The sequence below is a fragment of the Buteo buteo genome, chromosome 18 (genome assembly GCF_964188355.1).
Source record: "Buteo buteo chromosome 18, bButBut1.hap1.1, whole genome shotgun sequence".
Lineage (NCBI taxonomy): Eukaryota > Metazoa > Chordata > Aves > Accipitriformes > Accipitridae > Buteo > Buteo buteo.
The window spans coordinates 4,204,676-4,224,752 of record NC_134188.1 but is presented as its reverse complement, the minus strand read 5'-3'; the positions used below and the strand labels follow the sequence as shown (position 1 = coordinate 4,224,752).

The 20,077-nt window shown below is 49.9% G+C and overlaps 1 protein-coding gene across 1 annotated transcript in view; it reads left to right on the top strand.

Moving 5' to 3' along the window:
* LOC142041636 (uncharacterized) overlaps positions 1 to 14,946 on the top strand; it is a 67,111-nt gene extending 52,165 nt beyond the window's left edge. Inside the window, exons 4-5 of the mRNA XM_075050659.1 lie at positions 5,539 to 5,684; positions 14,017 to 14,946. Of these exons, the coding sequence (XP_074906760.1) occupies positions 5,539 to 5,684; positions 14,017 to 14,438 (568 nt within the window). The 3' untranslated portion in view covers positions 14,439 to 14,946. The remainder of the gene's footprint in view (positions 1 to 5,538; positions 5,685 to 14,016) is intronic.
* Positions 14,947 to 20,077: the final 5,131 nt, after the last annotated feature.

Genomic DNA, 20,077 nt, shown 5'->3' with positions numbered 1-20,077 from the left:
ATAGTCTTGGGTTTTGCCTTTAATTTCCTGTCCACTGCCAGTTTTTCTGGGACCAACGTGGGTCTTCTGTGAAACGCTGTGAGAATTTCGGGGCCGGGAGGGCAGTTCCCTGGTCCTGTCACCTCCACGGCGGCTGATGAAACACAGAAGAGCTCCAGCAGCCGACGAACCGGCATCCCCGCAGGTTTGGTCTCTGTTTCTGCCCTCGCTGGCTGCTCTCAGCGCAGGGTTTGCCGCTCGGTCTCACCTTTCAAGGAGGGGCTGTGTCCGGTTTCCTTTTAGAAAAGGTAATTTTTCGAATTGTCCTTCTTTGAAAGAAAATACTGTGTTTGGCAACAGTGAAAAGAGAGGGCTGAGTGCTCCCTGGCGTGTGCTGCGCTGATGTGATGAGACCGGGCCATGAGTCCAGCAAGTTTTGCTCATTTTTATACCACGTAGTGGTAAGGCGGCATGTACGTTATTTTTCCTTTACCCTAGAGCTTCCTCCTAGGACCCTGCCAGTAATTTGATCCTGCTTTGATAAACCATCACACAGACACGACATGGAACTGTAGTCCTAATGACCTGTGTTAATTAAAAATCAAATGACACTTTCTCAGGAGAAAGTTCTTTAGTTCCAGTGTTTTCCTAAGATAATTATACCAAGCCAGCCTATTACCCTCCCCTGTAGTTTCATTTATTGCTCACTTTGTCTAAATTCCTGCATGCCGTTGCACTGCATTATTTTGTCGTGTTCCACCCCATCATTTCAAAATAGGTTGCCTATTTGTTTAAAAGTACTTTGAAGTCTTGAAGAGAGAGATGCCATATATTTACCGGGATGATGTACAGCCTGCCCGTTTGATTTCACTGCCTTGCAGCACCGAATTGAGAACTCTCTGACTCTTCGTCTCCCCTGGCTTCTAAAATAGCAAGAGATAAACAGGAAAAAGGGGAGACACCTTCAGTTTGATATTGTTTGTCTCTCAAGACGGTTCAGGCTCTGATTTTAATAACTTCCTGTTTTGTCGTAAGTCTTCTGGCAAGCGAAGAGCCTCCATGTGCGTTGACATTTCAGCCCGAACTTAGGCAACTACACGAGTAGTGTGTTCCCAGGCTTTGGGCTATGAATTCCAGTTTTCTGCTTACCTTCAGGCCAAAATTTTAGAACTGGAAGTCAAATCGCTGAAAATCGGGTGCCTAAACCCACCGTTAGTTGCCAAAATAAAAATGACTTGACCGTCACAACAGTTGAACACCTGCAGACCCTATAAGTATCTTGGGACTTGAGAGGGCAGAATCTATACAAATCAGACTAATTTTATGTAGGAGCTCAAATAAGGATCCTAATTTGAAACTCTGGGCTGCTGTTCATTGCTGAGGATGTGCTCAGAAGCTAGAAACAGAAAAGAGGATCTGCAAAAGTGTGGAGGAAGGTGCATTTCTGTAATATCACTTGTGCAAGATGCTTGTGAAATGTGGCGCATGTTGCATTGCATCATTTTTCACATGCGCTTAAATTAGTAAGACCCTTTCTTTTCCAGCTATCCAAACGACTTTCCCTGTGAACTGAACTACTTCCTCTGGATAATAGGCTGGTTTGCTACCTGTTGGAGAGGTGGAGCATCCCCGGAATGCCTCGTGCCTGTGTACTGCCCGTGGCTGCTGCTCTGTGTAACTGGGAACCATCTCCCAACCATGGTGTGCAGCGGGACAACTGGGACTTAGCAGCTCTATGAGATGTAAAAATCAAACCAGCTAATCAAGATTTAAAACAGCACCGGATTGAAAAGACTAGCAAGTGGTCCAGCTGTGAGTTAATTCATTAGTTGCAGTAAATATCACTGGAAGAGCTTGTCAAAAGAAAATGTGAAGCAGCTGAAAAGAAGTCCTTAAAGTGAATGTCAAAGGCTTTTGCAGCTGTCAGCCAGTGGACTGGGAGACTCCGGGCTTTGGAGAGAAAACAAGGGTGAAAGAAATAAAAATTTGAGTACAGAGTATAAAGTACCAGTTCCCACTGAGTGATTATAAAGGAAGCAATCTCACCACTACAGGGACCTAATTAGAGGCTGAATCTCACAACTGCCTAATGTCTCCTCCAGGACACCGAGAAACCCCAACCAGCTAAAGCAGTCGGTTCAGACCAGCCGCAGTAAGAGGCTCCGCTGCTTCAGGGGCACACTGAAATGCCAGGTTTATATAGCTGTGGTCATTGCCAGTGTTCTTGAATCCCGTAGTCTGTTCAGTGCTCACTTAGGACCAGGAGACAAACTTCATTTTCTCGCCTGGCCAGCACAGCATCATCCTGCTCCTACAGAAGGCAACAACGGGCTCCCACTGCTGTCTAGCCAAGACTCCTGGAGGAAAGGCACCAGGACCCGTTTTCCCAGGCAAATTGTCCACGTTAATAAGAGACTATTTCACATTTCTGCGACCGATCTGATGAATCGCTGCTTTTGTTGGTCTCCAAAACGTGCAGGTCAGGCGTGAGTCCTCAAGCCTTCCTGGAGATGCCAGTGCTGTCAGTCAGCGGCTGCGTGCATTGGTTCCCTTAAGCCTTGCTGCAGGGCTCAGCTCTCCCACTTTGCTCCAGCTATTGCCTGTCCGAAACGCTGTCTCCCTGCTCTCCCTCCTTTTGGAAATGTGGAAACACTGGTCATAGTTTGAGTCTGATCTTTGTCAGCAGCTTCCACCCCTGCTCTAGCTGCTCCCTCTTAACTCTGAGCCGCAGCGCGTCACCTCTTCACCAGCGTGCTGAGCGGGGAACTCCCCGAGTTGGGTTTTTTCTTTGTTTGGTGGTTTTTTTCCAAGCAGCAACACGTTTTCGCTGGATTTTGTTTAAGACTGGGCCATTCCAGGCCCTGGTCCTCAGCACTCCCCTCCTGGAGCCGGGAAGTGTCGTGCAGGCAGGATTCGTGCCCTGGGGTGAGCGAGCAGCGGGGTCAGCAGGAAGGAATTATTTGAGCTGGTTATTGCCATTAAAGGCACTTTTTTACATAACCCTGTCCCCGCAGAGTGATGCTGTGCAGGTGAGGCTTCAGGGGAGCGCAGGGATCTCTTCCAGTGTCACTCCTCCTAGTTGCCACGGTTTTCTGCAGCAGGATTTTCTAGGCATGGGGAGGGTTGTGCCTTCTGAGACCGCTCGGGGGGCTCAGCACCCCTGGGGGGAGCGGGGCTGACTGCTTGGGATGGGTAGATGCATCGTGAATTGGTTTACGGGTCTCTTCTGGAGCTGGGAAGGGGTAAGGGACCTGCCTAGAGAGAGCTCAGCACTGCTAACATCTGACAAGGACATTTTCATAACCGAGATAAACAAACAGATGCCTTTTTTGCTCCAGGGAGACAATTTCTTCTGTGCTACTAGCCTGAGACCGTTTGCTTGGCTTAGCCTGTATTTTTACCATATGCAACAAACCTTAACCACTTCATTTGAGGCTGTTATTCATTTGGGGCCAATATGAAACATTTCTGGCATTTCTTTTCCATTTTTCTGGCCCTTACATGCTGCTAATGTCTCCACTTCTGTATATATGTTTTCTTCTCTAGCATTTCAGTTCTCCTCTCTTGTAGTATTTTAAATCCTTAATTGCCTGATGGTGCAGATGGAGAGTATTAGTTACCTTCCATCACCACTCTGGCCACGATGACTTCCTTTGCTCGACAAGTTGATTACTTTGTCAAGGTGAACGTTAAGTCTGTCTAGAGTATCTCTGCGCGTCTTGTGCCAGATTGCAGTTGCAAGCTGGTTTCTTATTGGACATGCTGCTTCTCCAGACACAGAATACCAGGAGTAAAACTGGGATTTTGAGGGGCATTTTTCCCCACTTCCCTACCGAGATTGAGGTTGCTCCAGTTTATACCAACGGGATCCAGTTATGTCTCTGTTTGCCAAACTGGCTCTACGCAGCACCAAACCTTGCCTCCTTATGCCGCGCACATGCCACCCAGCCCTCCAGAGACCTTCAAATGGTCGTGTTCTGCATGACCCCTAAAAGACGGTAGACAGCAGTTGCAGCATGGAAGCTGTAGCGTTAACGGTGCTTTCAGATCGTCCAGCGGATATAATTGAGGCAAAACAGCAAAACCCAGGTAAGTTCAATGCATTTCATAGTCGTGCCTGAGGGAGAACACGTTGCAGTGTTTGTGAGCTGCAAGCCAGGTCAAGAGGGCTGGCCCTCCCGCAAAGAAATTGCTGACATTGGCCCCAAAATGTCATTGTTAAGGTAAGAAAAACATCCAAATTTCTCCTCATTTTTTCTAGTTGATATGTTATAAGGAAGTGGCATCCAGACCACTACAGGTATTAAAAATTTGGGAAACAACACTAAGCAACACAAAGAACAAAAAAAAGCAGGTGCTTTCTGAGAAGATAGGGAAACTGAGTCTATGCCACTGGATGCTTCAGGAGAGTAAGTGCTAGTAGCTACAGAAGCCTAATGTCACCCGGGACCAGAGTGTGAACAACTCCTTTGTGATATTACTTTGAGACTGTCTCAACTTCTTGAGCTCATTGCAGAAGATAAAAGAAAAGGTTGGCCGGCATTATTATCTGATGGTACAGGAACTTTCATTTCTCTAACCACATGTGGTAGTATCTGACCGCCTTGGCTATCTGAGCGGGCAGGTCAAAGGAAAGCAGTGTTTTCAAAGTGGTTTTCAAAGGCACCTATTTCCAGTAAGTGTGAACTTCATTTTCTCTTAAGAATTCATTTTTCCTGGCATATTGTAACAGAAATAACAAAACAAACAAAAGCATGGTACACCTGTAAGGTGAACCTCGGGACCACACCGTCTGCAGCCAAACCAGCTCTGGGTGCAGTGTGAGCCCTGGGAGCAGATGTTGGGCCGCTCTTCTCCCCGGCAGATGTGCTCCTGGGGCTGCTCTCCTCACGGGATGCCATAGTGAGGGCTTAGTGAAGAGCAGAGACAGAGCTTTTCTTGTGTCACGCCATACGTGACAAGGCAAGGTTGTGTTGGGATGACTATATATTGACCTACTTCAGATCAGCTTCATACAAGAACAGAAAGGCAACATGCACCCACCTCCGTCCCCCCCTTTTTATTTTTTCCTGGTGTTTGTGGGAAGGAGGAAAAGCACCTTTTGCTGTCTGAGTTTATGACATTCCTGCTCCCCCTGGGTGGAAAGGAAAGGGAACTTTTCCCTCTCTGCCTATGAGGGAGGCACCGACTGTCGGTGTGAGTGATGGGTGGGAAGCTCTCCCAGGACAGACCTTGTTCTCCCCAAGGACCTGCAATCCAGCCCAATCCCTGCCTTGGGCTGGCACGCTGGGACCCTCTGGCCTGTCCCCTCCTGTAGGTCCGAGCCCTGCCACTTTCTGTCCTTGGAAAGGCAGAAGTGGGGCAGCAGGCTCCCAGGGGGTCCCGAGGAGCAGAGGGTCTCCACCGGGACTCGCAGGAGATGGAGAACGCACCTCCACCCCGCGGACCGCAGGCAGGACCAGTCACGCTCTTCCCCTCTGCAGCCAGCAGCACTCTGCTTTTTCCCATCGTTTATTACCTGACGAGTGTTTTCTTGTGTTTTCTTGCGTCTCCCTCCAGGCTGGGAGCCCCGAGGGCTGGCGCGTGGGACATCTCCTGGTGCGCTGCCGAGGACGTGGTGGTCCCCAGCCCCGGGGCACACAGCATCCGTCCCCGCCGCTCGCCCGCCCCAACCCTCGAGACCTACTTTTGCTGGGAGAGGCAAGGTAACCTCGCCACTGAAAATAGCTGGGAGAGCAGCCAGTGGAGATTAATGGCATCATTAACGTCCCCGGTTTATTTATAGGCTTAAAAATGCCTCGGACCTGCAAACCGAGCAGAGCTGCTCTGTAACGCAGGGACTCCCAGGTCTCCTGCGTCTGTCTTTCCCCTTCCTGCTATTTCATCCTGATCGCTGGGACTGTAAAACCTCTGCAGCAGGGACTGTCTCTCATTGTAAACCTACTTTGTAAACCTTCCTAACTAGAGGGATACACACGGATTTTTTTTTTTTTCCATGAATGCTGTATTTGTCTGGTCTCCTTCCTCCACCCAACTCTTTCTGTGCTCGCTGTGTCCTGTGGCCCCTCTTTGGGAAAATCCTCTTTTTGATGAATTCCTGAGGCATGGGCTGAGCAGTCGTCACAGGCATTAGTGATTTTCCACCTTGGGTTTTAAACTGTGAGCTCTGTGGGAGGAGGGCTGGGAATCTCATAGCTGTGGACACCACCTAGGACATGGGGGGCCCTAGTGAGACATGCAGATGTAATTAATGACCGTGGAGGTCTTCCTATGGGACCCAGCAGAGCCAGCCCAGCTCCCAGGTCCTGCAGGAACCTCGACGGAGTAGCAAGAAAAGAAAAAAAAACAGTCCGAGTGTGTTGGTCCTAGAAGAGGATTTTTCGGCACGTGACCTGTGGCCGCACCGCCTGGCCCGTTTCCCAGCGCTCGGTGAAAGGTAAGTGAGAAAGGAAGCTTGTTGTCGGCAGGCACGGATCCAAGGGATCGGCTGTGCGACTGGGAGATGGCTCCATGGGTGGGAGAAAAAAAGTAAAAATGCCCATAGGGACCCCCTCCCACCCAGAAACACGGATAACCAGCGTGGCACCTCACGGAGGTGAGGTTGCTTCAGGGGGCAGCCACCCTTCACTTTGCTGTTGGTTTTTTGTTGTATCATCCCGAGATAAACTCCTGCGTCAGTCTCTCCTTGGCCCTCTGGCTTCTAGGGGCTGAAATAAAGAACTAGCAGAGAACCACTGAAACCGCTGTTGTCTTTTTTTCTCTGGGCAACGAGACTACTTCGGGGCAGAGTAAAGGAGCACAAGATGCTAGAAGGAGGATTTCTCTGCCGCGGCCACTACAGGTGAAACTACAACCCTGGGATCCCCTCACCCCCCAAAATCTGGTGGATTCGAGGCATCTCAGTGCCTTGCTTTCCCCTTCCTCTCTTTCCCACTTGGGTGCTGGGCTCCGGATCCCCTCCATCCCCTCCTGGCCAGGACCCAGCTCTCTGCTGCGATGGGGAGGACAGTGCCTGCTCAGCACCTCGCTTTCCACGTCTGCTGAATGGGACCACGACACTTACCTGGCTTTATAAAGTTCTTTGAAGGACAAAAGTATGAATGCAATTATTCGGTCATCCAAAGATCATAACGGGGAGAGTACTTATTTCCACGTCTGATAAATGTGAGATCCTTTATGATTTAAAAGACTTCAAGGAAAAGGCAGGTCATATGCAGCATCTGAGAAAAAGGGGGAAGGAGGCAATGTTTTACCTGTACTCATCCTAGGAAACAGACACCTCTTATATAGCTGTTTCTCATCTAAATTCCTCAACATCTAACCACAAAAGTCAGCACAACTTTCTCTCTAGACTGCTGTCAGACTAGAGGAGTGAGTCTTGTGACAAAAGAGGCCATCTACATCTCAAACCAATTACCTGCTTTGAAAAGTGAATTTAAACGGTGGAAGATTTTTTTTTTAACAAGACGGCTAAGCTGCATTTTGGCTGCAAGACAGCTATCTCCTGGACCTCAGTGCTGCACAGCTTCTGTGGAATTACTCACCCCTGATACAGAAAGCAAGAGCAGGGATTTTTTTTCCTGTTTCACTAGGCTACACCCAGTTGTAACCATATTTAACCTTCTTTTTCTAGCTGCCAACACTGGGTGGCACTAAGTAACTCCTTCTGACATTTTACAAAATTGACTCTAAAAACTTGAATCATACTGACTTGGCTCCATTCTGTCCTGACAGCAAATGGTTTTGTTTGAGAAACTTTTGATCATATGGTTGTTGCTGTAGAAACATCTGACTTGCATGGCACATTTTGTACGTCGTTGGTTTGTTAGGTTGTTAGAGCTCTCCTGAAACTCTACCCTCACAGGTTTGGTAAAGGTTCAATGTGCTGTTGGGCTTGAAGGCCAAATTTCCTGTACTGAGGTGTGAAGTGATGGAATACTTGAAAATAACTGCACTTAATGCTGGAGATTTAAACAAATCTCACAGAATCACAGCATGGTTGGGCTTGGAAGGGAGCTCTGGAGTTCGCCCAGGCCAAGCCCCCTGCTCAAGCAGGGTCAGCCACAGCAGGCTGACCAGGACTGTGTCTAGTCAGGTTTTGAGTATCTCCAAGGACAGAGACTTCACAACCAGAATTCTTCTGTTGTTCAATCACCCTCACAGTAAAAAAGCATTTCAGTTCGTGCTCATTGACTCTGGTCCTGTCGCTGGGCACCACGGAGAAGAGCCTGGCTCCGTCTTCTTTAGTCTCTCCCAACATCAGGTATTTAAAGACACTGATAAGATCTTCCCTGAGCCTTCTTTTCTCAAGGGTCAACAACCCCAGCTCTCTGAGCCTTTCCTCCTATGTCAGTTGCCCCAGTCACTTAATCGTCTTCAAGGGACTCACCCAGGTACATCCCTGTCTCTCTTGCACGGGTGAGCCCAGAACTGGACACAGCACTCCAGATGCATCTCCCCAATGGGAAGGATCACCTTCCTTGACCTGCTCGTGACACACTTTCTAACGCAGCTGAGGAGACTGTTGGCCGGTGTTACCACAAGGGCACATTGCTGGCTCGCGGTCAGCTTGTCCACCAGGAGCCCTGGTTCCTCTCTGCAAAGCTTCTTGTCAGCCCAGTCAGCTCCCAGTGTGTACTGGTGCGTGGGGTTATTCCTTCCAAGGGGCAGGACTTTTCCCTTTGCTGAACTTGATGAGATCGCTGTCATCCCAGTTCTCCAGCCAGCTGAGGTCCCCCTGAACGGCGACACAGGCAAGTGGTGCATCAACCCCTCCTTCCCTCCTCCTCTGCAAACTCGCTGAGGGTGCAGCCTGCCCCATCATCCAGGTCATTAATGAAGATGTTAAACAGTATTGGACCCGTTATTGGCCCCGGGGTACTCCACTAGGGCTTGGCCTCCAGCTGGACTTCGTGCCACCGATCACCACCCTTTGAGCCTGGCAGTTCAGCCAGTTTTCCATCCACCTCACTGGCCACATATCTAGCCCATACTTCATACTTTTGCTTATGCAGATGTCATGGGAGGTAGTGTCAAAAGCCTTGCTAAAGTTCAGATAAACAACATCCACTGCTATTCCCTCATCCACCAAGCCAGTCATCTCCTCATAGAAGACTATCGAGTTGGTTAAGCATGGATCGCCCTTCATAAAAACATAGTGACTTCTCCCAATCACCTTCTTGTCCTCACTACCTAAGCCTTCTCCATGTCCTGTATCACCAGGTCCCCTTTCCCCATTCAGCAGCAGGCCCACATTTTCTAGCAGTAGAAGCCCTTCATGTCCCTCACCAGATTCAACTCCAGGTGGGCTTTGGCTTTCCTAACCCCATCCCTGCACACTCCAACAGTGTCCTTGCTTTATTCCTAAGATTACTTGACTCTGCTTCCACCCTTGTGTGCTTCTTTGTGTTGAGTTTTGTCAGGACCTCCTTGTTCACCCATGCAGGCCTCCTGCTGTCTTTGTCTGATGTCCTGCGTCTGGGAAGGGACCGTTCTTGAGCTTGCAGGAGGTGATCCCTGAAAATCTACCAGCTCTCCTGGACCTTTCTTCTTGCCAGGACTGTATCCCGTGGGATTCTTCCAAGCAGCAGTCAGAAGAGGTCAAAGTCTGCTCTCCTGAGCGTACGGTGATGGAGGCGGCAAAAAATCAGGGCCAAGTAGTGTGTCCTCAGGGGACGTGGGCCATTCTTAGCCAAGCCACCCATGGAGACCCATTGCTGTGTCCTGATAGAAAAAATTAGCATTGCTGTGTTTGTACCTGACCCTAAGAAGGTATTTAAAGTATAACAGACAATAGATGGTATAACCTGATGGGATCATAAAGATTTGTGTCCTGAAGGCAAGGACATGGAAACACCCATGACAGTAGATAGAAATCCTCAATATGGAAATTAAGTTTGGTCACCAAATCTTTACACAGCCATTCTGACGGCAGCGGGAGAGGTGCGGCTGAGGAAGGAGCTGCCCACAGCGAGAGATGGAAACTACTGAAGATCCTTGGTGTCTCCAAAAAGAAAAGCTGGCAGAGAGTGAGAGTAGCTGGTGGCTAGTTTAGAGCCAGAGCAGAGCTGATCCATACAGCCAGCATTACCTACAATTCCCTGCTCTCTCCTGTGGCAGTGGGGAGGGGGGCCCAAGTAGAGCCAACGATTTCTGAAGAACAGCTTATTCACTGAAAAGTGCAATTTCTGGTTGACCAAAACTATCTGACAATTGGTGTGCAATCCATTCATCAGGTCGAACCCATAACATTAGAAACATCAGAACGGCTTGCTTTGGTATTTCTGAAGAGAAGCGTTTTGACTTTTTTTGAGGCTGATCTCACAAGAAAGCCCTCCTATATCTTCAGACTGTGGCCAAACCACAGGCCATGGGACAGCCTGCAACAGGGCTCTCCTAATCCTCCTGCTGGGGGTATAATGTTGTATACATTATTTACACTGTTTATTGGACCAGATAGAGCAGGAATACCTAACCTGCCTGCCCCAGAGGGCTGGCGTGGGAGCCAGGAGGTGGTGGTTGAGAGTGGTTGCATCCACCCTGCTCAGGGCCAGCCCATGTAAAGCAGGTTGGCTTTGGCTGGATGACATGGCACTTGACTCCGGCTCAGCTTGGCCCTGTGTGTTGCGCTCATGGACCTAAGAGAGAACTAGTATTTTTGTAGGTTTGGTTTTGTGGGTTTTTTTTAATCCCAGCTCAAAATGCCCAGGATAATGAAGACGATGCTGTAGCTCAGCAATGTTGGGTTTCCATAGTGTAAAACATTCCGGGTGCATTGCCTGCCCTGGACTGAGGCATGAGAACATTCAGGAGAGCTGGAGGATGGAAAGGCTGGTGGGACCATGCTGGAGGAGCATCGTGAGGGAAGGGGGACAGAACTTGCCCATGCCGCTCTTGAAAGCTGTCCCAGGAGTAGTTATGACCAGAGCAGTGCTGCTTGGGGCTTGGAGGGAGCTTCGTGTCCAAGTCCAGAGGAGAGCATAGGCACGTGCTAACCAACACGATAGGGACAATCAAGGATGAGGACCCACAAGTCAGCTGGGGAGTTGTTTCTGACGGCGTAGGCACATCTGACGGGCTTGTCTACACCACCAGCAAAGAAGGGATGGACTCCAGCCCTGGATTTCTGCTCATTCTCGGGTTTGGATCGCTCCAAGTAGCTGTTTCCAAGACAAATTTTCTCCTCGGGGAGCAAGCTCTGAGCCCAGCAGTGCCACTCCACCCTGACCTGCTTTTATTGAGCCGCGTAGGCACGGCCAGGCTAAGGCAGTCTCCTGCCTTGCTGTGCTCCAGCCCCAACGCGCCTCGGGTGCTGCCTGGCACGCTGGGTGTGATGCTGCTTCCAGGAAACCTCTTCTTAAACCTTTTTTCTGCATGAGAAACAGAAGGCTTTGAATTTGCATCTTACGTGTTTCGAGGCTATGTCGTAGGCAGTGGATTATAGTGGATGATAGCTTTTCTTCATAAGCCTTGCAGCTGAAGACTAGGTCTCCTTGGGAATACGCCCTTCCATTCCTGTGAGGGTTTTGGGGTTGACCTATATCATGTTTGTTGAGCTTTTAGTTTGACTACTGAACAGAAAAATCAACTATTGGCAGAGCTGCCTTGTCAAATAGACAAAGACGCCGAAGAGGCAGAAGCTCTTTGGAGAGAGGCCCTGGCTTTGCAGGGATCACAGGGCTTTGGGCAGAATTCAGGCAGAGGATAAACCCCGCTATCCAAGAGGATAACTTGGGGAAAAGGAGTTGCACGGGATTTTTCTGTTGCTGTAGGAACCTTTGCTGTAATTCAGCTCATGTTGATTAACCCTGAATGCTAGATTCTTAAAAAGTGATTAGTGAGATCATACTGGAAACAGAAGCAGATGTACCATCTGTTACGCAGTGTAGGGGGTTTAGAGGGAGGTTTTGCTGCAACACAGTTGTTCCCGACACTGACATGAGACTTCACTGCTGTCACCTTCCCGTTACCTCCCCGGAAGCTGAACGCCCCTCTGAGCATACAAAGTCAACCGGTGGGATTTGCTGTCGGTGGACTGGTGCTGGAATTCTGGCCAGTGACTCGGGTGAGATGAGCTATGGTGGCATCTCAGCCTTTAGGGTAAGCCATGGTATAGGGCTTTGCCTCAGAGATGCTTCCCAAGTGCCTGAAATCCCAGAGGGCGGAAATCTGGGCTTTGGTCTGAACTTGTGCCCGTGCCTCAGAGCATCTTTTCTTTCAGTGAAATGTAACCACCGAAAGGGTAGAGATGGGTTTTTCTCAATGCTTCCGCAGAGTTGCTCATATACTGCGTCCCTGCCCCAAAATACTCTGCATTTGTACTGTAGTCACTCGCTGCAGGTCTCAAGGATTATCAGAAGCACTAAGCAGCTCTCAGACAGCAATTGCAATTATGCTTCTACAGCTGTGATTGTCCACAGACGTGCTGTCTGTCTTCATCCAGAGCAGCAGAGGATTTTAAGGAACTGTGCAAGGCCGGAGAAGGCAATGCATCCATATGCGCTTTCCTAAATCTAATCTGGCATCCTTCTGGCTTTCATGGCATCTAAAGAGCAAAGTGCACATTTGTGCTGTTCATGGCGTTGCTGCCTGATAAGTAATATCTGGTCTAACAGGGGAAGCGTTGCGGCACCTGGGGAGAACAGGAGCGGGTTCTCTTTGATCTGCAGGGCACCTTTTTCAGCACAGCTGCACGGCCAGGTAGAAAGCTGTCAGGATTCTTGTTTTCTTCTTCCTTTTTCAGAGTAAATCTCACGTCTCGTATTCAAAGTCTCTGGCAGGCCTCCATTTACAAGTATAACTACTGTTTATTATTTATACAGAAACAGAGAAGGGCCATTGCTTTATGACCGTGTAATAAGATGGGTCACTGCTCCCCGTGTGCTTTGAAGCCCAGGACCTGATCCAGCGGAGGCAGAAAAAATGGGACTCCTGGCATGGGAAGGGGATTGCTATAGTAGAACCCTTTGCAAAGACCAGACTCAAATACAAAACACACCTACAAAGCGCAGGTACGGCTTTACAGGGGGAAAAGGAGCCAAGCAGCCGGCTGCCCTCCCTCGAAGAGTGGGGTTACAGGGGAGGAGCACTGCGCTCCAGCAACACCCTTGGGGATCTTCTGAATGTGGGACCTGCTGGCATTGCACTGGTTTTACCTGGGTAAAGCCAGATGCCCCTTAAAAGAAATAATTTCTCTGCCTCCCTGTTGCTTTTCTTGCCCCACCACTACCCACTACTAGCTGTCCTTGTCCCCAGGGTCTCCACCGGGACCAAGGAGAGGGGCAGAAGGTGACGTGCCATGAAGAGGAGGGTGACCAGATGGATTCAGCTTGCTGTTGTGCTTTACATTTCCAGAATGTCATCTCAAGCCCCACTGCCACCCCCAGCTCCAGCCCTGCATGGCCATCCCCACAGCTTGTTCCCCAGGGTGCTTGGAGGAGCTTGGTTTGGGACCATGAAGGGGAAGAGGGGACAACCTGGAGAAGGACACCTGGTGGAGCGGACGGCAGGTCCACCACCAACATCTTGCTCCTCCGGCAGCTCTTCCATCCCCCATCCCACGCGGAGCTGGTCCCGCTGTGAGCCCGGCTCTCCCACAAGGATGACACGGTTTCCCGGGCTCTCGCTTGTTCACGCAGGGCTGATTCAAAAAAGATGTTGGCAGAAGATGTTACGGACCTTTCAAAAATCTCTCTTCGTACTCCAGCACTTCCTTCTCTCCGTCCTCGGGCAGGAATCGCACAGGTCTGGACTGCATCCCCCGGCCCCAGAAAACAGGAGCCAGTGCCTAGCAGCAAGTCCTCCCAATTAGTTCTTTGAAAAACACTTTCATTAAATAGTTGATGAATCCTACAAAGCGCTCTCCCCGAGCACCGCGGGCTGTGCACAAGGACCGTGCACCCACCGCCCAGGAAAAAGACGGGGTCTGGGCTCCTCACGCAAATCCTGACGGCTGAGGGGAGAAGGGATGTTCTCAGGAAGGGCATGTGCAATGGTTACCCCGGGAAAAAAGTCACATATATATTTTCTTCCCTCCAGATTCCTCATATGCAAGCCATGGAAACAAAAAGACACCCTTACTCTCTTCCCGGGGAATTTTCGACAGAAAAATGGAAAGCATGTTAAAAAAAAAACCAAAGAGGAAGGATGTGGGGAATCTAACTGAAGTTGTCCGAAAACTCGGAGTGCGCCTGCCCGGCTGCGTTAGCGCTGCTGGGGTGTCTGGGCTCAGCCCCCAGGACCCCGCGCCCTGGAGCTCGGCGATGCTCAGGGACAAGGCGGCTGCGCCCGGGGCGGCTTTTCCCCAGGTCAGTGCTCACACAGCTCGAGCAAAGGACACAAGAGAAAGCGCCGGTGGTCCTAAACGCTCCGCCGGAGCAGCTGGAAGGAGAGATGTTTTCTCCACCGTTTATTGGGAGAAGTGTCGGAGCGGTGCGGCCGCCGAGGTCCCTGCTCGGTGAGGAAGGTGACGTGGCAGCCCAGGCTCCCCGGGGACAGAAACCACTCGGTGCTGGACCTACAACAACCCACGACAGCCTCGACTCTGCCTCTAGGGCCTCCCTGCCCAAATAACTCAATAACCATTTACCCCCTCCGTGCACCCAATTATAACCCCGTATTTTTCACAAGTGTTTAGCAAATGTAACCTCTGTGTTTTATACCTTTCAGTCGTTGATCAAGCTGATGTGTTTCTCCTTTGGACAAATAGTCATTACATCTGAAAGTTTACGGCTGGGCTTTGAAGTTAATGTTCTCTGAGATGAAGGAGAAAGTTCACACTTCTTCTATTGCTTCCAGCCCCTCTGGCTGCAGACCAGAGAGGACAGCGATGCCTTCAATTTACAGGTGATGACTATTTTTGCAGGCAGAAAAGCCAAAAAACTTCTTACAATAATAATGGCTCGAATCCTGTAGTGCTCAGCAAAATGCTGGGAAAGGAGGGAAATAAATAGAGGAAACCTATGGATGTTTCAGGACTGTTTTTTCTCTGTTTACTGTCTCAGCTTCAGCTGAGGCCACATCTCCTTGCCTCCGCTTTTGCTGCTGTTACAGTCACATTGCCTTAGGTTGCCCACGAGCTGCTATTTTCCACCAGCAACCTGTGGGGAAGAACGGGCACCGTAGACAAAATTTTTTCCTTGGATATTAACAGGTCCCCCCATCTAATTCTCCTTAATTAGGTAAAGGAAATGCTAAACTTACAGCATACTCCGTTAACAGCCAAGACCAAGTGTTTTAAGCTGGAGGGAGTTAAGGCATCCAATTCCCTCACGCTGGTTTGGAAATTGCGGCCTCGGCGTGACCTTTTCAAGCCTCCTTCCTTCCCTCCTTCCTACCAGTCGGGGCGAGCCGGCTCCTCCAGGCTTTACTGGGAGAAGGCTTTTAGCATCTCTGCCCAAGAGGATTTCAAGGAGCATCCTCTACGGTGGGAGCCGGGATGCTCGGAGCCAGCCTGTCGCTGCCTGCGAGCTCCAGGTGAAAGCTGAGGCTGAAAGGGCTTTGGAGAGGGATGGGGTTTTCCAGAGCCTCATCCAGCCAGCTTTGGGAACTCTCCAAAGATGACGGATCCAACACCCACCTGGGCAGCGGTGCCCGCGCTCGTCCCCATCCCGCTCCCCTCTAAGCCTCTTCACTCAAAAGGGGCCGTTCCATTTGACCCCCTCGGCTATGGGACTGGCCAAAAAAAGAGATGTCAGCGAGATCCATGTGTACCCCCCAGCTGGGGCTATCTGAGCCTGTGCTAGGGAGATGTGAAATGCAGTTATGTCAGGAACTCCCGCAGAGTGTGCCCAGGTACCATTAGCATTTTGATACAGCTAATGAGTGGGTGCTTTTATAAATAAAATACCTCCTGAAATGTGATTTACAAACCAGCAAGATTTCCAATATACGCCGCCTAATTTAAAACTGAATTACATTCCTGTTGTTGTACATTAAAGGAAGGATCAGCGTACTGCAGCTCACAGCTGGGCAGCATGTCAGCTAAACCCACTTCTCCCTTCCAATTAACTGTCTTCCATTTGTTTCTCCTAAATATTCAGCTGAAATTCAGCTGACAGGCATCAGCCAAGTTCAGACCAGTAAGGCATCATCAGATGAAGGCTGGCGCTCCTTGTAAAGTGGAATTCGGTACCTGACTGGAGAGACCTAACCCCCCTCCCCAGCAAACCCCAGTTCCCTCCCTATTCTGGGGGTGAAACGCTGCTGGGGACTGACAGCCGAGCAGCACGAGGGTCTCAAGCTGCCCTGACACGACTGCAAGACCTGGTCAGAAAATCGACGACAAACCCCCAAGGTGCCACCAGCATCCCCCGCACCAGCCAAGAGAGTCCCTCCATCGTACAGCCCTGCAGCACCCTTTGCCAAAAGCAGCGGTTCCCTTTCGCTCACACCTGCGCTGCTAATTTTCCTCCATTAGGGCAACCAAGGGACTCGACGGGCTCCGGAGGATTTCTGCTGATTCTCCTCCGCGTCTTGGCAATGGGACCTGCCTCACTGAACGCTCGGGAAACTCCCCCATCCTTTATTTTACTCCATTTAATCCTTTGCAGCAATGCTAAATAAATTTGCTTATTATTACCCAGCCCACCCCCCCTGCAACAGTACTGGTGATATTTGCTGCTGGTTTAGCTTCCAAGTAATTTAAATAAACAACTGAACCATAAGGAGAAACTATTAAACATCCTCTTCCACTGGACATCAAGATGCGCCAGGCCATTAATATTTCTTTATCGCTGCAAATTTCGATGCTTAAAAACCACTCCTCAGTTTGTCAAATGGGATAATTCTTAAATGTTTTCAATTATCCAGCTAATTAGCACTAAATCCTGCATTGGGGTGAATGCTACGTTACGTGGTGTTTCTCACACTAATTTCTTTGGAAGTTAGGGCCTGTGATTTGGCACAGCCCTCGCAGCGGGGAGGTATTTCATCTTCTAGGGCGACATCACCCATTTTTGCCCCGGCTTTAAAAGGCAGGCAATATCCCTTCCAGCTTTCCCAGGCAATCAGCAGCCAGAAAATCAGTGTCGTGCTTGGGAACATCAGTGTCGGCAGGTGTGAAGGTGGTCGTTCTGCTGCTGGTGTCGGGGGGACGTTTTGGGAACAAGCCCCACTGTAACACCCCTCTATTTTGGAAAATGCCTTGTTTTTCCTCCAGGAGCACCTACAAGCGCTCGGCGGTGCAGTAGCACGCTGGGGACGTGGAGGATGCATCTTCTGCCGGGGCACTTGGGGGTTGGAAGCTGTTTTAGGGGCTTTGATGCTTTTTTTTCTGTTCCCCTGGGGAAGAGAAAAATGCCCCAGGGGATGCCCCTGGCGTGAGGCTGGTGCCGGGGCATCCCTCGCCGCGGTTTCTGCTCTGCTTTTCATGCCCTGCCCGCTCGCTCCTGTTTTTGGAGGGTGGCAAAGCAAAGCTCTGTACCCCTCGGAGAAGACACTCTGGAAAACACCGGCCTGTTCCCCGGCTCCACGGCAGAGTAATTTGGTTTCACTGTAAAAGGATCTTACTGCCCGATGCGGAGCAGGTCTGGAGCAGCCCCCGAGAGGTGCGGGGCTCTGCATCCCATTAGGGCTGCCTGGAGGAAGCCGGACAGAGTTTTTATTAAATCAAGCTCAGAGTCAATGCTTAAAGAAGGGCTTTTTTGAACTAGGAGCTGAACCTCATGTTTGGTGCCCTGCCAAGCTCAGGATAGTGCGAGGAGGAAAAGGAGATGTATTTTTGGACTGCATGTCTGTGAACAGGCTGTTAGATAAAATTAAAGAGGCTGTTTATAAAGAATCCTCTGGTGGTGAAGCAGATGTGGAGGCCCGAGTTTATGACAAGATATATTTCTGGTGTTCGCATGAAAAATCATTTTCATTCAGGACTTTCCTCATGCTGTAATAATTTGTTGGTTAGGGTTGGTTTTTTTTTTCCATTTATTTTATTATTTGAACTGAAACTGGCACGATGCCCTCCGTCACTTGTGATAAACTCGTTTGTTTATGTATGTCGTGGTAACCGGAGAGCTGGACTTGGGCTCTGCTTCCTGGGATGCTGGTCGTTTCCTACCCGCAGTGAGCAGGGACATCAACTAAATCGGGTTGCTCTGAGCCCCGTCCAACCTGACCTTGAATGTTTCCAGGGATGGGACATCGACCACCTCTCTGGGCAGATCCCCAGAGCAAACTTCAGGTTTGCTCTGGTACAAAATGGGAGCTGAATTTTCTTCTGAGCCCGTGTTATTCTTTACTGAGCTATGTTTAGCATCCGAGAAAATACTTTGGTTTATGCTTAATGTTATATAAATACATGGAATGTGTTTAATAGATACTCCTGCAGCTCTAAATGTGTTTTAAAAATACGTTGCTTTCCTCAGCGTTGCAGGCAGCAAAGGCATCGCTGTGCTTTTACAAGAAAAACGGAGAGCGCAGGCGCACGTTTGTAAGTGAAGACACATTATCATTAATTATACATGGTTTGAGTTAGTGCTGACTTGCCGTTCTTCCTTGGATCCTGCACCGAGTCCCGCCTTTCGTATGGTACAGACAATAACTTAAAAGAAAGAAGCCCAACACAATTGCTGTGATCTGTATCTACAGCAGGGCATCCCATATGGAAGACATAATATTTGATGGTGAATTTTTGCTTTGACATTATAGTAGAAGTTAAGCGAAAAGGTGTCAGCCTTGGCCTAGAGTTTCACGAGTGCCACAGGCAGAACACGCTTCTTCGGGCTCTTTTAAACCTTCTCCTCCTCTTCCAAAAGGAGAAACACGCAATCTGGACTCAATTGAATCTTAAAGCCATAAAATTCCAGGTTCCAATAAATCTTCGTTTTATAAAAACACATCCAGCATATATCAAAACAGAGACTGTAAAAGAAATTAAACATGTGTGGGTCACATACTCCGCTGGATGCTCCTTAACAGTATTGCAAAACGAGCGGAATAACGAGGTGCAGTTTTGCTGTGAAGTTTTGGTACCTCCTTGTAGCTGCCCAGGGCGCCCACCCGGAACATGAGCAAACACACGGGGAAGGGGCTGGCGGCTCCGTTCCCACGTTCCCTCCGTCCTTTCCCGGTCCGGGCAAGCCGGGATCCGGCCAGAATCCCCACGCGCCCAACGCCCGCGCTCGGATGGACCGGCCGTAGGATGCAGCCCACTGGCATCCCACGCATCTTCCCTTCAGGAGGGGCCCAGCGGAGCGGGAACTCGCTCCTCCAGCCCCAGCCGAGGCCACGGCGAGCAACAGCGCTGTAAATCAAAGGGAGAGAAAAGTAAGTGATATTTGGGGGGGGGGAAGGATTGGCCTGCCTGTTCCCGTAAAGTCGAAATGCGAAGGAAAAACGAAAGCAGCTGGGATCGTGCTGCAGAGAAACGGACTTTAACAAGCTCTTTTTCAGGGCTTTAAAAAAAAAAAAAATAAATTTCTGCCTGTGATGTCATCTTGACATTTCCTGGCTGACTGGTGATTTCCTCGGATCAAACACCCGGAATGCCGGGGAGCCGTCACCGCCGCGCGCAGCTCGTATTCCCCGCGCCGTCGTCCCAGCGGACGCGGGAGGAGAGAGGTGCGGGGTGCCAGGTACGGGCTGGGGGGGCAGAAACCTGCACCCCTCCTCAGCCCGGCTGGGCGAGACGCTGGGCACACACCTTCCCTTCTAGAAATTCCCCTTAATTTTGAGGGGTGAGGTTTAAGGCTCCTATTTTTTTAAATTTATTGTATTACGGCAATTATATGAACTTCCAGGTGACTTGCTGGAGCAGTCACGAGCGACTCCAAAAGCAGGAAAAGCCCTGTAGACTTTGGGAATCTTCTTCTCATGAAGATTCATGGAGTTTCTTTCATGCCAAGAGCCCCCGTCCCCACCTGCCACCCATGGGGACAGGGGGACGATGGGGCCGTGGGGAGGGCAGGGACGCCGGGTCGTGGTTTTGCAATTCCCTTTGGTATCCAGCCCCACAAACATCCCCGCAGTTTCCATCAACCCCCAGAGATGGAATACTTTAAATCTGGCAGCTCGGTTACAGCAACGAAATAGGAAACTGAGGGACTTTCATCACATTTTTAGTGCAAAAACTCCGTTGCAATCTTACTTACGCCCCACTCCGACC